The sequence below is a fragment of the Gymnoscopelus microlampas genome (genome assembly GCF_963454915.1).
Source record: "Gymnoscopelus microlampas genome assembly, chromosome: 12".
In the NCBI taxonomy this organism is placed as follows: Eukaryota; Metazoa; Chordata; class Actinopteri; order Myctophiformes; family Myctophidae; genus Gymnoscopelus; species Gymnoscopelus microlampas.
The window spans coordinates 11,217,303-11,231,741 of NC_139949.1; the positions used below are offsets into that span (position 1 = coordinate 11,217,303).

Sequence of the window (14,439 nt, forward strand, 5' to 3'; positions counted from 1 at the left end):
TGGGCTTGTTTTTTTCTGTAAAGTCGCTTGTAAATATTGGTAGTTGCAGTTTGTGTTCTTTTTTGGGCTTGTTGCTTATTTGGGCTTGCTTCCTAAATGTTCTTTAAACCAGTGGTTCTCAAACATTTTCTTGTCAAGGACCCCTTAATTAATATGTGACACGTTGTTGTGAGCTTGTAGATCTGCTATTTTCAAATAGCTGATGTACTGTATAGGGTTAAAGTGATTTGTTTACCATTTTGCCTCTAGTGGCTCCAATTGGGATGGTCTATCTTCATAAATTAACCATTGTTGGTAAGACTCAGACCTTGACCTTGATTATGACCATGACCTTTGACCTCCTCCACCCAAAAGGGACCTCCCCCACCTTTTGTCTGCTGATCATTTCCTCTAGTGGTGCAGCAGTTAATCCAACTAATCAATTATATATAAAAAAAAAACAAAAAAAACAATCATCTATTATTTAATAAAATAATCGATTAATAATTTATCAATATCTGAACGAGTTGTGAGCTTGTAGAGGTGATATTTTCACTATAAAAAATAAAAAAAAACGTGTGGCGTCCGCTGGCCTAGCGGTCCAGGCACATACCATATATGCTGGTAATCCAGCTTGACAGCGTGTCGCGGGTTCAACTCCCGATACCGGCGACCTTTGCTGTATGTCATCCCCCCCATCTCTCTCCCCATTTCCTGTCAGCCTACTATCCTATCAATAAAGGCAGAAAAAGCCCCAAAAAATGTTAAAACATTATAAATGTGTAAATATATTGTAAAAAGAAAAAATAACATAATTCTAGGAAAGGTCACAAATACGTGATATTTACTCATGACCCATAAAAACTGGTCCTCGTACCCAGAATGGGTGTGCTGCCCTATGTTTGTGAACGAGTGCATTAGCGTAATGACGTATGGGATAAAATGGCTCATGTTTTATTCACATTCAAAGGTATAGGATTAGAGTTTCACACTTCCTCTTGGACACGTCTCAGTATCCACTTACGTCAGCATAGTGTCAGTGCAGAAGAACAGCCTCCAGAACCAGTTGGTTGTAGATCTGCTATTTTTGACTTTTGAAACATTTCACCTATAATGACAACATGGCCAAAATAGGGACACCAGATTGAAAGTGGTTAAAAATCTGGAAACAACGGCTGTATGATTGCAGATGCCGATGTAAAAAAAGAAATAATGGTCGATATCCTTGTCTCCTGTCATATGTCCACAGCTGTTACTTTTCAGGATTCAACTTCAAAAATAGCGAATTTTGATGCTTTTGTGTGACGTTGTAGTATGATCAAGTAGGGCATTCGTTTACGGCGCAAAAAGTTAAAATATGGAGATAAGAGGTTTCTTATGGTTCATCATGCTAAAGGCAACCAGGACACTGTCATCATCACTCGTCTGTCAGTGTGTCAGCCCCGTACGTAGCTGTGACCCCTGACCTCCAACGCTCCCCCCGCAATGCTCTGACCTCAGCACTTCCATTCACACCCCGCTAAGTGACCCCCCTCACACACACACACACACACACACACACACACACACACACATTGTGCCAACTAGTGGCACTGAGTCAGCAGGCCCCCCCCGCCTGCAGCAGGCCAGGCCCACCACAGCTGAAGAGCTGCTTACCTCAGGGATACTGCTGAGGTGGGGGACCACAGGGCTGAACTCCAGGACCCCTTGCAGACTGGACACAACATGTTAACCCATTCCACCCGACAGAGAGACGATATATATATATATATATATATATAGCTAAATATCTCAAATGTCACGGATGCTTTCCCGGTTTGAATGGGTTTTTAACAGAGAGACTGTGTACATGACTGACTGCATGCACACCTGACCAACTGGTCAAACAAGATGTGTGTGTGTAAGCTTCCCCTGCCCTGCATGCTCTCTGGTTTTAAAGGCTTTGGATGCTGCTAGACCTGAGCGGCTTACCTGTCTGTGTGTCTGTGTACCTGTGTGTGTGGTTGTGTGGTTGTATGCGTGTGCGTGCGTGTGCGTCAACAACTGTAACTCTAATCTGGCGGCCATATGCTTGATAAACCCAGTAAATCTGTCGTGTCGTTGAGTAGTCAAAAAGGGCATTTCTGTGTCATCTTTTCAGACGTGCACTTTTCAGCGTGCACTAGGGCAGTGGTTCTCAACCTGGGGGTCGCCAAATAATTTGGGGGGGTCGCCAGATTTTTTTGGTGAATTTGAAAAAAAAAAAAAGATTTTTTTTTTTTTTTTTTACAAAAGATTTTTTTATGTTATCATTAATTCATGTTTTATCAGTTAATTTACTCAATTTACCCACTTTTTGCAAAAATGTTTTGATAATAAACAATTATCAAATAACCTATTATAATTAAATAACCTTCGCGCACGCGAACGGGACCGCTCGCACGCGCGAACGGGACCGCACGCGTGCATGCGGGGGGTCGCGGGAAATAATATCATTATTTTGGGGGTCACGGCCTGAAAAGGTTGAGAACCCCTGCACTAGGGATGCATGATATTGAAGTATTTGGGGTTAAAAGGGGTATTTTTCAATTACTTTTGTTCTTATCTTATCCAAAAAAGGAGAAGAAAGTAACAAAATAAAACATGAAAATAAATGAGTTCGGTTATGCCTCATTTGTGGAAATGTGCCGCCCATTTCTGACCAATTCCCCTTGCATTTCCGTCTCCTTCAGGCTGGTGGCTCTTGGCCCTGGTGGCTCCCATCACGGCCCTTGCCTGCCTGCTGCCCCGTTTCCCCTGCAGGACCACCGGAGTGTCCAACCCTTTCCTCCTGCTCCGCCCGCCCCGACGGCCCGGCCGCCTGGGCCCTACCACCAACAACACCGTCATCCCCACCACCACCACCACCACCTCCAGCACCACCACCGCCGCTGCCGCCACCGCCTCCCTGTCGGCGCCCAGGCCGCCCGCCGCCGGCGAGATGACGCGCTCCAAGACCTTCCAGGCGTACCTGCCCAACTGCCATCGCACCTACAGCTGCATCCACTGCCGAGCGCACCTGGCCAACCACGACGAGCTCATCTCCAAGGTCAGCGGTGGTCTGATCTCTTTTTTTTTTTGGTGATATTTTCTTTGGCTTGTTCTGCCTTTATTGATAGTATACAGCATGTAGACAGGACATGGGGAGAGAGAGACGGGGAGTGGCACGCAGCAAAGGTCATCGGAGCCTAAGTGCCCGGACCCCCCCATCTCAAAACTATTTTGTTCCAGGGAGCTTCAAAAGCAAAGATTTGAGTTAAAAATGTTCGCTTAGAAGAATATATATATTCAAAGATTTGCACAAATATGTAGCTTTGCATTATTAAAAAGAAATAATAAAGGGGCACTGCTGGACTAGCGGTTAGGCTCTAATGGCAGCTTGACAGCGGCTCGCGGGTTCGATTCCGAAGCCAGACGACCTTTGCTGCTTGTCACTCCCTGTCTCTCTCTACTGTGTACTATCAATAAAGGCAGAAAAGGCCCCAAAAATATCTTTAAAATATTTTTTTTAAAAAAGGAATGGTTTTGGACATACAAGGGTTTCCACCCGACACAGGCGAATCTGGCTAATGGCTAATGTATCACATTGTCTCTGTCGGATGGAAACCTCATATGTCCAAAACTGTTCAAATTCAAAAGTAGCAGATCCACAAGCTCGAAACGTGGCGCTTTGCGCCGCGAAAAAAAAACACACAAAAAGTTTGAATATGGAGATAGAGATAGAAGGATTCTGGCAGACAACAACGACATGTCATATCCCACTGTCCAGTAAAGCAGAAATGTCTTTAAAAACATCTTTCGGGAGGTGGGTTCTATAACAAGGTGGGTGTTTCCCTGCCTCTAGGACATTTTCATGTGTAGCCATATGGCTGTTTGAATGGCCAGAGCCCCCCGCCCGTCCACTCTGCACAAGGCTTTGTTCCATTGTGTTAACAACGCTTTTGGGTTGGTTTGTTGTCCCGACTGATATGCCCACAGGGCCCAGGATACCATATTTACATTCAATATACATATCCAGCTGGAGCTTTGTTTAAACAGTCTCTGACCTTAATAATATAGCTTTGTGTTTGTCCTGCAACCAGTGTTGCCATGTCTGCTTCTTATAAGGCTTATAAGGCTCGTAGTTCTGTAAAGTCGCTTGTAAATATGGGTAGTTGCGGGCTGCATTTTTTTTAGGCTTGTTTCTGAAGTGTAGTTGCTTATTTTGGCTTGCTTCCAATGTTGTCTTTTTAATTATTATTATTTTTATTATTATTGTGGTTGAAACCAGTGGTTCTCAAACATTTTCATGGTAAGGACGCCCAAATTAATTTGTCCGCGGACCCCCATCTAAAAATGTTTTGTTCCGGTGACCCCTATACCAGATTTGTGTTGTTAAAATCATGTTATTCCTCATTTTGCACTTTTTTTCTCTACCATTTTTTGAAAATAGCAGATTTACAATTGTGAGCTTGTAGATCGCTACTATCAAATAGCCGATGTGTATCCAATCTGGCAACACTGCCTGCAACATTACTCAGTCTTCATTTTAAAGGGTCTATCAATCATTTGGAGAGTTTTACCCAATATTAAAACAAGAGTAAATCTAATGCTGCCAATCTGAAGCCCAAATTCTACCAAAATGATGGATTTATCTATGGTCCCTGTTTTGAGGAGATAATTTGTGGCGTCTAACATTATTTTTGAAGAAAAAGAAATATGTTAAGAAATTAGGGGTGGCTAATATATGGACATTAATGACATTGTCATTATTGTGATATGAGACCTGATATCGCCTGGGATTTTGGCTCTATTGTGATATGGCATAAATGTTCCTGGTTTTTAATCGTTTAAGCCCTATTTTATACTTCCCCCCCCAAAAAAAAAAATATATATATAAATAGTGAAAATAGCTCAATCTAGATCTGCAATTGTTTCTTCTTTTTTTCTTTTCTTTTTTAATAAAAAAATGAATTAGTGTCACAGTGCAATATCATCGCAATGTTGTTATTGAGGTATTTGGTAAAAAATATTGTGATGTTTGATTTTGTCCCATTCCTCTGTTTCAGTCATTCCAAGGGAGTCAAGGCAGAGCTTACCTATTCAATTCCGTGTAAGTACCAAATAATATCACTTACCCTACCTTTAATGGATCAATTGATTTATGTATGTAAAAATGTAAATAAATCGCTAAGAAACTGAAAATGAAGAGTTCCTCTGTTTACCTGTGGTGTTCCTCCGCGCGCGCGTGTGTGTGCGTGTGTGTGTGCGTGTGTGTGTGTGTGTGTGTGTGTGTGTGTGTGTGTGTGTGTGTGTGGGTGGGTGGGTGGGTGTGTTTTGTATTAACATTTTAGCCATAATGTCTGGCTGTGCCTTGTGCTGTTTACATTTCTGACTAGTAAAGTATTTAATCAATCAATCAATCAATCAATGTGTGTGTGTGTGTGTGTTCAGGGTGAACGTGGGCTGTGGACCAGCAGAGGAGCGGGTTCTACTGACGGGTCTCCACGCCGTGGCCGACATCTACTGTGAAAACTGTAAAACCACCCTGGGATGGAAATACGTACGTAGACACTCACTGACACACATAAACACACACCTCATTTCATCGCCGGTGGGCATGAGGGTGGATGAGAGACTGGCATAAAGCCTTATTCTGTTTTTAAATAACGTCTATTCCTCACAGAAACCCTTCAGTTTGTTTTTACAGCTATTACCAGTAAATAATGGACATGGTAATGATACTAGACAGGCCCTAAGCTGTCGCTTTACCTTACCTCTGCCCACAAGTAGTAGCAGATCTAAAACGGTAGTAGTTGCAGATCAAAACGCGTCGTTTCGCACCGTGTTTAGAGCCGCGTTGCGAGCTTGTAGATCTGCTACTTTTGATACTTTTGTGTGACGCTGTAGTACGATCAAGTAGGGCATTAATTTACGAAAAAACACAAAACAATATGGAGTTAAAAGGTTTCCGCCCGACAACGATATCCAACCTGTCTTCGTGTCCTCGTTTGCAGGAGCATGCGTTCGAGAGCAGTCAGAAGTACAAAGAGGGCAAATTCATCATCGAACTGGCCCACATGATCAAGGACAACGGCTGGGATTGAACAGGAGGAGGAGCCCATGTTCCCCCCGGGAGGCGTGGCTTAGGACTAAAGGGTGTGGCTTGCCGATGGACGTCTAAGCAGGAACTCAGTGTCCAGTCTTCACACTCCGTACACGCCCAGACGTGCGTGCGCTCGTGTTCGCATGAGCGTGCGCATTCTTCTATTAGCTCACAATCTGTAAGGCAACGGACCGTGAAAAGACAACTTTGAGACGATGTGCAACACGCACGCGCGCGCACACACGCACACACACACACACACACACACACACACACACACACACACACACACACGTACACGTACATGAATATTGTCCCAATGAGACACTGTTTTTTTGTGGTGTCACCTTCCCTCCTTTTTTTTCGTAGTCTCCATCCCTCATCCCGAGTGGTGTTGTTGCCGTCCCAGCTTCCTCGTTCCTTCTCATTCCTTAGCTTAGCCTCCTGGTTTGGTGGAGGGTTTCTGAGCCCCCCCCCCCCCCCCCACCCCTCCCACCCCTCAAGCCCACATCCCTGGCTGATGTGCCACAGTCTGGGCAAGCAGGCGGGCGCTTGTGCCCCTGGTCAGGCTGAATCGCCACGCTCTAGTCTGTGCTTGTGTGCGCGGGAATCAACGGAGGGAGGGGGAGAGGATGATGGTGATGATGTTGTCCTTTGTCTCTCTGTCCAACACACAGCGATTCCTGCTCTCCCTCCGTGGTCGTTTTCCGGGGACAGCGGTGATGGGGGTTTTATTACTGTACGTGGGGTTCATTTCCCCCCCGGTTAAAGGAGTAATTCACTCCCTAAATGTTTTTCTTTTGGGGTGAAGAACTCAGGACCCGGCCCTTATGGGAATGTACTGTAAGTCCATATACAAATATTAGATTGTATCAAAGAATGTGTCATCACGCATACACACGCACGCGTGTGCACACACACACACACACACACACACACACACACACACACACACACACACACACACACACACACATACATACACTCGGCACCTTAAACAAATGAGCTGAACTTAATCTGAAATCAGACTGTTTTGACTGTTTAACTGAAAAGATATATACAAAAAACAGGCAGAAAATGTTCTTGCTTTTTCTTTTTTAAATATTTGCTTAAGATTTTTATTATTTATTCATGTGTTCCAAGTTACTATAAAATGTATGCTTGCTTAATTTATTTGGTCCCATTGTGACAAATGGTAGCAATCTTTATGAGGTAACACTTTGTCATGTTGTCTTTTTATTTATTTTTCTTTGCCTTTGTCAGTGTGATGTTACCACACAGCAAAAATCCCGAACTACGAAGGTATAAATATGGACCCGTAAGGGGATTTAGCTGTTTACCGCCCCTTGAATGCTTTACAAAAGTAGAACGACGTGAGGAACACTTTTGAAGAGTGAAGCATCGAAGAGTGAAGCATTTGACGTGGTCGACGATAGATGGGAGAATTGTAGCATGCTAGCGTCGTTAATGCTAGTAGCGTTCTTCAAGACAGCCTTCGAGACATTTGAAATCATGAGAATATCTTGTTACGGAGTCCAGAACAACTGGACTAATGGGTTCTGATACTGTACTTATTGACATCAATCGGCTCACTCTCGTACCGGACAATTGCTGTTCTCTGAGACTTACACTCTCATCGGATGTATTCATGCCAGAATGTTACACTTGAATTTTGTAAACGGATTTTTCTCTCACGTCCTACTCCTTGCTGGTTTGTTTGTTTCTTTGTTTAATTATTATGTTTATTTTTTACAAAAAAAAAACATTTTACTGAAGACATTTGTTTTTTTTTCTTGAGTCCCTAAAGCCTTGAACTCAAGAACCGAATACAAACCACAGAATGTGTTTTTAATGGTGTAAAACCCAGCCACAGAAACGGGGATCAATGTGGAATTTAAACCAATCAAAAGGGAGTCAAGTGTCCCTCCGCAACCAAAGACTGTCTCATCAGTGAACCGTGGACCTAGTGCAGACATCAGGAAGTTAAAGACTGTCCCAATCGGTGAACCGTGGACCTAGTCCAGACATCAGGAAGTTGACCTCATGAACCCTAGCGTCCCTACTCTGGGGCAAACGTTTGGTGTAGAAAGATATTTGGTGTAGAGCAGGGGTCTTCAACAGGGGGCCCGGGTCGGTCCTCGGAGATACTGCAAGGGGGGGGGGGCACCAAATCTTTGTGTGATAGGGACGTTTTTTTCTTTTTTTAACATTAATTATCCCTATTCTGGGGGGGAACATTAGCCGAAAATAGCCGATCTACAAGGCCACAACGTGTCTGCGACGCGTTGTGAGCTTGTTGATCGGCTATTTTCGCCAAAGAGGTTTGGTGTACACTAGGGGAAAAAGAGCATACCAAGTACAGAGCCAAAGGTCACGTTTACAAAGAATTGAGGGTTTAAGTGGTTAAATGTCTGAAAATACACATTAACATGAATCCAATATGTAGTGGGGGGGTCCCTGCTTCATCTCTCTCTCGGCTAAGGGGTCCTTGGCCTGAAAAACGTTGAAGACCCCTGATGTAGTGGGAAAACAGGAGTCTAGTATAGACCCCAAGGGGGCAAAGGTCAACCAAGTGGTTCATGAAACATTGGGTCTGGCTACGAGCCAGTGGAAGGCAGGCCTTTCTCTGTGAGATCGTGATAATAGCTGTATATTCTCTACAAACAAAGCATTATATATTGTGATAAAACCATATTTGCATTGTGTAAATAGCCATATTCAATGTTTTATTTATTTATTCACTCATTCAAGTTGATGATTGGTTATTTTAGTGTATGCTTTGCTGTCTTGTCTTGTGCTAGCGGGACATGCGACAGGTTTAGATTTCCTACTTTTTTACACTTTGACGAACAAATGTTTTCAATTTTAGTGTCTTGTAAAAGGAACAATTATGGCAATATGAGGACTCAATAAAGATTCTCGTCTGATGATCAGTATTGTATCTTTTTACCACCAATGTTTTTGCAATTCTACTGCACACACATTATTTACGCAGAAAAACGTAGTTACACCGAATACACTTTTCCCCCCAAAAAAATCACATTTCCGACTTCATATCTCTAAAAAGGAATTCTCTGTATTGTGACGGACTTTGTGAGTTCCTGAGATGTACAGTACCTCAAACTTTTACACCCATGCATTTCCTCCATGAGGCCTGAGTGTGTGTGTGTGTGTGTGTGTGTGTGTGTGTGTGTGTGTGTGTGTGTGTGTGTGTGTGTGTGTGTGTGTGTGTGTGTGTGTGTGTGTGTGTGGGCTGCATGGCTTTGTAATGTATGTGGTTCTCTACAATCAGCAGATGGTAGAACAGGGGTCTCCTAGCAACTGGCTTCCAGAAGCAAACTGAATAGCTGCTGTTAATGTGGGCTTGGCCTCTCTTTCTTTGAATACATCCATGGCACGCTCCCAGCAAGACATGACCTGTCAACTCCTCACTGTTCATTTAAAGGTGCAGGAAGTGATTAAATTGCTCTGTATCGTTGCTGTCGAGCAGAAACGTCTCATCTCGATATTTGAACTTTTTGTGTTCTTTTGTAAATGAACGCCCTGCTTGATCATACTACAGTGTCACACGGAACGGAAGTATCAAAAATAGCAGATCTGCAAGCTCGAAACACGGCACAAAGTGACACATTTTTAGCTTGCAGATCTGCTATATTTGCTATTTTGGTCCCTGTCTCCCTATCTCCCCAGCTTTTAAGTAAACAGAAAATGCATTTTCAGGTCAGGATACCCATTTTAAAGCCTGGTAAACCATCCCGATCGCAGAATTCACATTTCAAATTCACAAGTGAATTCTGCGATGGTTTACCAATTACCAGGCTTCCATTTTAATCCAATCAGGAGAGAGAACTCATACAGGATACAGGAGCAAGTCACTGAAATTGGAAGTGATGATGACACAGAAATGAGCAGACAAATTTGGAACTGGAACCCTATAAAAACGGGTACTCTCTCCTGATTGGATGAAATTGGGTGTCCCACCTGAAAACGTGTTTTTCTGTTTATTAAAGAGCTGGAGAGACGAGGAGGCCCCTGTTACTGAACAAATGCAGTACCAGGGTCCATTTTGTTCCACTGGCATTAGCATTCAATACAGGTCTAATAGTTCATTATTGAACTATTAGAGCAAACACGTGTCTCATGATGACCACATTTGTAAAGTAAAGTTGTCAGGCTGTCTTTTGACTTTTTTCATCAGGCATTAATGGTCAGACAGGTTTTAATTTATTTAAGCGGCGCATTTTCTCAAATGTCCAAATGTCTCCTCAGCGATGAATTAAGTTTTATCTTATGTTACCTAACCTTACTTTAACTTACCGTATCTTTCATTTATCTAGTCAGTAGATCAATGAACCTAACCCCAGTGCTCTGAAAGGCCACATGCTCTTGTGTAACAGAGTGTGAGAGAATAGCTTAACTGCTATACATTAGGCAATTGGTCTTTTATGGAGCAGGCCGGGGGGCAGGGCATGCTTTTTTAATTTAGAAGAGATGAGATTAGTGTGTGCGCGTGTGTGTGTGTGTGTGTGTGTGTGTGTGTGTGTGTGTGTGTGTGTGTGCGTGTGTGCGTGTGTGCGTGTGTGTGTGTGTGTGCGTGTGTGTGTGTGTGTGCGCCCCACTGCTGCTAAAAATAACAGAGCCCTGTGCGTTCGTGGAAACGTTCTGTACAAAGGACAGTTAAAACTCACAGGGGGGCCGTTGTCACAAAACATGTTAAGGCTAAAAGTTCACGCTACAGCTGAGTGGGATTAATCATTTTGAATGTAGGACAGGGGTCTTCAACAGGGGGTCCCCTATAGGGGTCCTCAGAGTTACTACAGGGGGGGCACAAAATCTTTGTGTGATTGAAACTTTGTATTTATCGACTACATGAACTCTAGCATCCCTAATCTGGGCCCTGCGAGGCATTGTGAGCTTGTAGATAGGCTATTTTTGGCAGAGAGGTTTGGTGGGGGACTGGGGGGGGGGAAAGAGCAGACCAAGTACCGAGCGAAAGGTCAAGTTATTGACCCACTAAGTATTGACGGGTTAAGTGGTTGAATGTGTGAAATCCACATTAACATGAATCCAACATTCACTGATGATAGTGCTGTCAAACAAGTCTACGAAGCCATATCTATGAAATCTATGAAAAGGTTTAATCTGCAACACAATGTTATACAATATCTAGAGGGGGTCCCTGCTTCATCTCTCTCTCAGATAAGGGGTTTGATTGATTGATTGATGTACTTTATTTAGTAAGACATGAGAACAACAGTACATGGAAGTACAAATTCACAATACAAGGTCTACTAAACTGGAAGACTCATAAAAGCACTGAGCTTGTTTCAAATGAGTTCCCCATGCACACAAATCATGATGACATATAAGAGACAGACAGATATACACAACTACTATAGAATGTCATACAATCAGTTTACAGGTTACTGGTATGAAGAGTGAGAAATATGTACAAAAGGAGAAGGAGAGAGGGGGGGGGGGGTAGGGGGTAGAGAGGGGGGGGGGGGGTAGGGGGGTAGGTTAGGTTAGGACTTAGACAGGGGCCATTTTCCAATTGCAGCCTCCTGAAGGTGTATCTTTAGGGCTGTTTTGAAAGAGAGTAGGGTTTTACACTCCTTTACTCCTTTTGGTAGGGCGTTCCACATTTTTGATGAATAGCATGAGAACGAGTTACTTCCCTTCGTTGAGCCAAAAAAAGGGTTGGACAAGGTTTGTGGAGCTGCCTCTGGTATTGTGATCATGGACATCATTAACATTTTGGAAGTATTTTGACAAATACAGGGGGATCCCAATGTTGTGATATATCTTGAAGACCAGGCCCATAGCAAGTTGCTGTACTCTGTCCGCAACCCTAAGCCATCCAATCCTATCAAAATGATCAGGGGTTAGATGGGTTTTGTAGTTGAGGCCAAGAAGTAGCCTTACAAGTTTGTTTTGGGATGTTTGGAGCCTTGTTTTTAAGGCCTTGGAGGTGTTGTGATACCATGAAGTACATGCATAATCGTAATGACCTTGTATGAGGGCCACTGCAAGAGTCTTCAGAGTCTTCTTACTGACTTTACGATCAATACTCCGCAAATAGCGTGTTTTTTTGTGGACCGTTTTGATCGTTTTTTCAGCATTTTTGTCACCAGAGAGGTCAGCCTCCAAGATAGAGCCCAGGTAGGTAATTTCGTTTTTTCTTTTGATGATATCATCACCCGCTTTGATCGTGAAGCTCTCTGCCTTTCTGAGGTTAGGAGTGGACCCAAAGAGGATGCATTCCGTTTTGCCCAGGTGTAATGAGAGCTTGTTGTCGGAGAGCCAGATGCAGATCTTGTTGAGTTCAGAGCTGAGAGTTTTCTCAACCTGCAGCCTGTCCCTGTCCGAGACTAGCAGGGCCGAGTCATCTGCGAACAGGAACAGGTTGCAGTCGCAGGCTGACGACATGTCATTCACATATATCAGGAACAGTAAGGGTCCTAGTATACTTCCTTGGGGAACACCACAAGTCACTGGGAGGGGGGGGGACTGGGGGGGACTGGGTTCCCAAACTGCTGGGAATAAGAAAACAAAACTTGACAAATAAATCTTACTATCGTATTAACCACATTGAGCCATTTAGACCTCTTACAGCTATACGTTGTATTTACCTTTCAAGCTGGGAACGCCTCTGTGTCATTTTAGTTGTTGCTAATAATATATATCGCTGTTGTTGAGCAGAGAAAGGTTTTTGTGTTTTTTAAATACATTAACGCCCTTCTTGATCATACTACAGCATCACACAAAACTATCAAAAGTAGCAGATCGCAAATTCGCGCCCCGTTTTGAGCTTGTAGATCTGCTACTTTTGCTATTTTTTAATTTTGAATTTGTTTTGGATATATGAGGTTTCCACCCAACAGAGACGATATATTGGCGTCCTTATTTTGGGCACGCAATTATAGGCTAACATCTTCAAAAAACATTCAAAAACACCAGATCTACAAGCTCACACAACATCATCACCTGACACAGAACACTTTGACTTAAGTGGATAACATGTAGATTGACCCAGTGACTGACCAGAAGGTCACGGTATCAGATAGTCACTACAGCCTCTTGTGGCTCACTTTGTGAGCATGTAACCAGTACTGTACGACTGACATCTGAATTCATTACTGTACGACTGACAGTTGAATTTACACAACTGTCATACAGTAATGACATGTTGATGTAACTTCAAATGTCAGTCGCACAGTACTGACATGTCAGTTGACATTTTATATATATATATATATATATAATTAAAAAATATGTATTCATGTTAAATCATCATTAAAATCTTAGTGTTTTGCCAATTATTTGGGGGCCCACTTGTGATATCGTCACAGTGGGCCCCGGGCCCACAGGTTGAGAACCAGGGCTGTACGCGATTTAACTGTGTCAGTCGTACAATCATGTCATTACTGTATGACTGACAGTTGAACTTGGCCGGGAGCTTTGGCTACAGCCCGGTCAGCCACTAAGGCTTATCGGTTAAGGAGGCACACGGGCCATCTGTTGCCAACCCAGTGTGTACGTGCGCACACTCACAGACAAACACACACTCACACACACCCCCACACACACACGTAGACTCGTGCAGACACGTGCTAGGCCATCGGTAGATAGACAAGTGTGTCAATCCATACAGGCTTGCTTTCATGTACGTAATTGTATTACTTTAGTGTTGCTTTATTCTTTTTGTTTTTTTTCTGTGTGTATTTTCCTTGTACATCCTCGCTAATACTTTCACTTGGTTATTATTGAGGGGGGGGGGGGGGGTGAGGCACTTTTGAAGTAATGATGATTGTACCTTTAGTCCTTTACAATGTTTCTTTTTTTTTCTTTTTCATTTCATTTCATTTTCATCAGAATTGGCACAAAATGGGCACTTACAGATCTATTTGGTTCCATTTATACACTCTCAGAGTTACACACCCGTAAGGGTCCATTTGGGAACCCCCTCGAGGAACCATGAGGGTCCCTGGACCACACTACACTGGTGTAGCAGAGTGTTTCCAGTGAGCCAACATGCACAATGTCAGCACCCTGACTCTGTTTGACCAGAATGGGACACAACCTTAATTAGCATCATTGGTGACACCTGTGAAGGAAGTATAAGGAAGATGCCCAATTTCTTTCCAATATAGCAGCTGTGCCTATATTGGCTGTGTTTGGGGGAGGAATGCGAGGTAGTGAGGGGGTGATCTTTGTTGCTGGTGTATATTTCTGAGTAGAATGTATGTCGGGGTTTGGGGGGCTTCAGGTCTCAGTAATTAGCTTATCCTCTTAGCAGCAGATGGTATGGACGGGCTGGGGATGGGATGGGATGGGAGGGGGACACGGAGATAATA

General features: G+C 43.4%; 1 protein-coding gene across 1 annotated transcript; it reads left to right on the forward strand.

The window, feature by feature from the left end:
• The first annotated feature begins 2,694 nt into the window (after window positions 1–2,694).
• ypel2a (yippee-like 2a) lies at window positions 2,695–8,237 on the forward strand. The gene is made up of 4 exons (XM_084073479.1): window positions 2,695–3,046; window positions 5,046–5,089; window positions 5,431–5,539; window positions 5,994–8,237. Exons 1-4 carry the CDS (start codon window positions 2,939–2,941, stop codon window positions 6,081–6,083), a joined length of 351 nt encoding a protein of 116 aa, XP_083929605.1. The 5' UTR covers window positions 2,695–2,938; the 3' UTR covers window positions 6,084–8,237.
• Window positions 8,238–14,439: the final 6,202 nt, after the last annotated feature.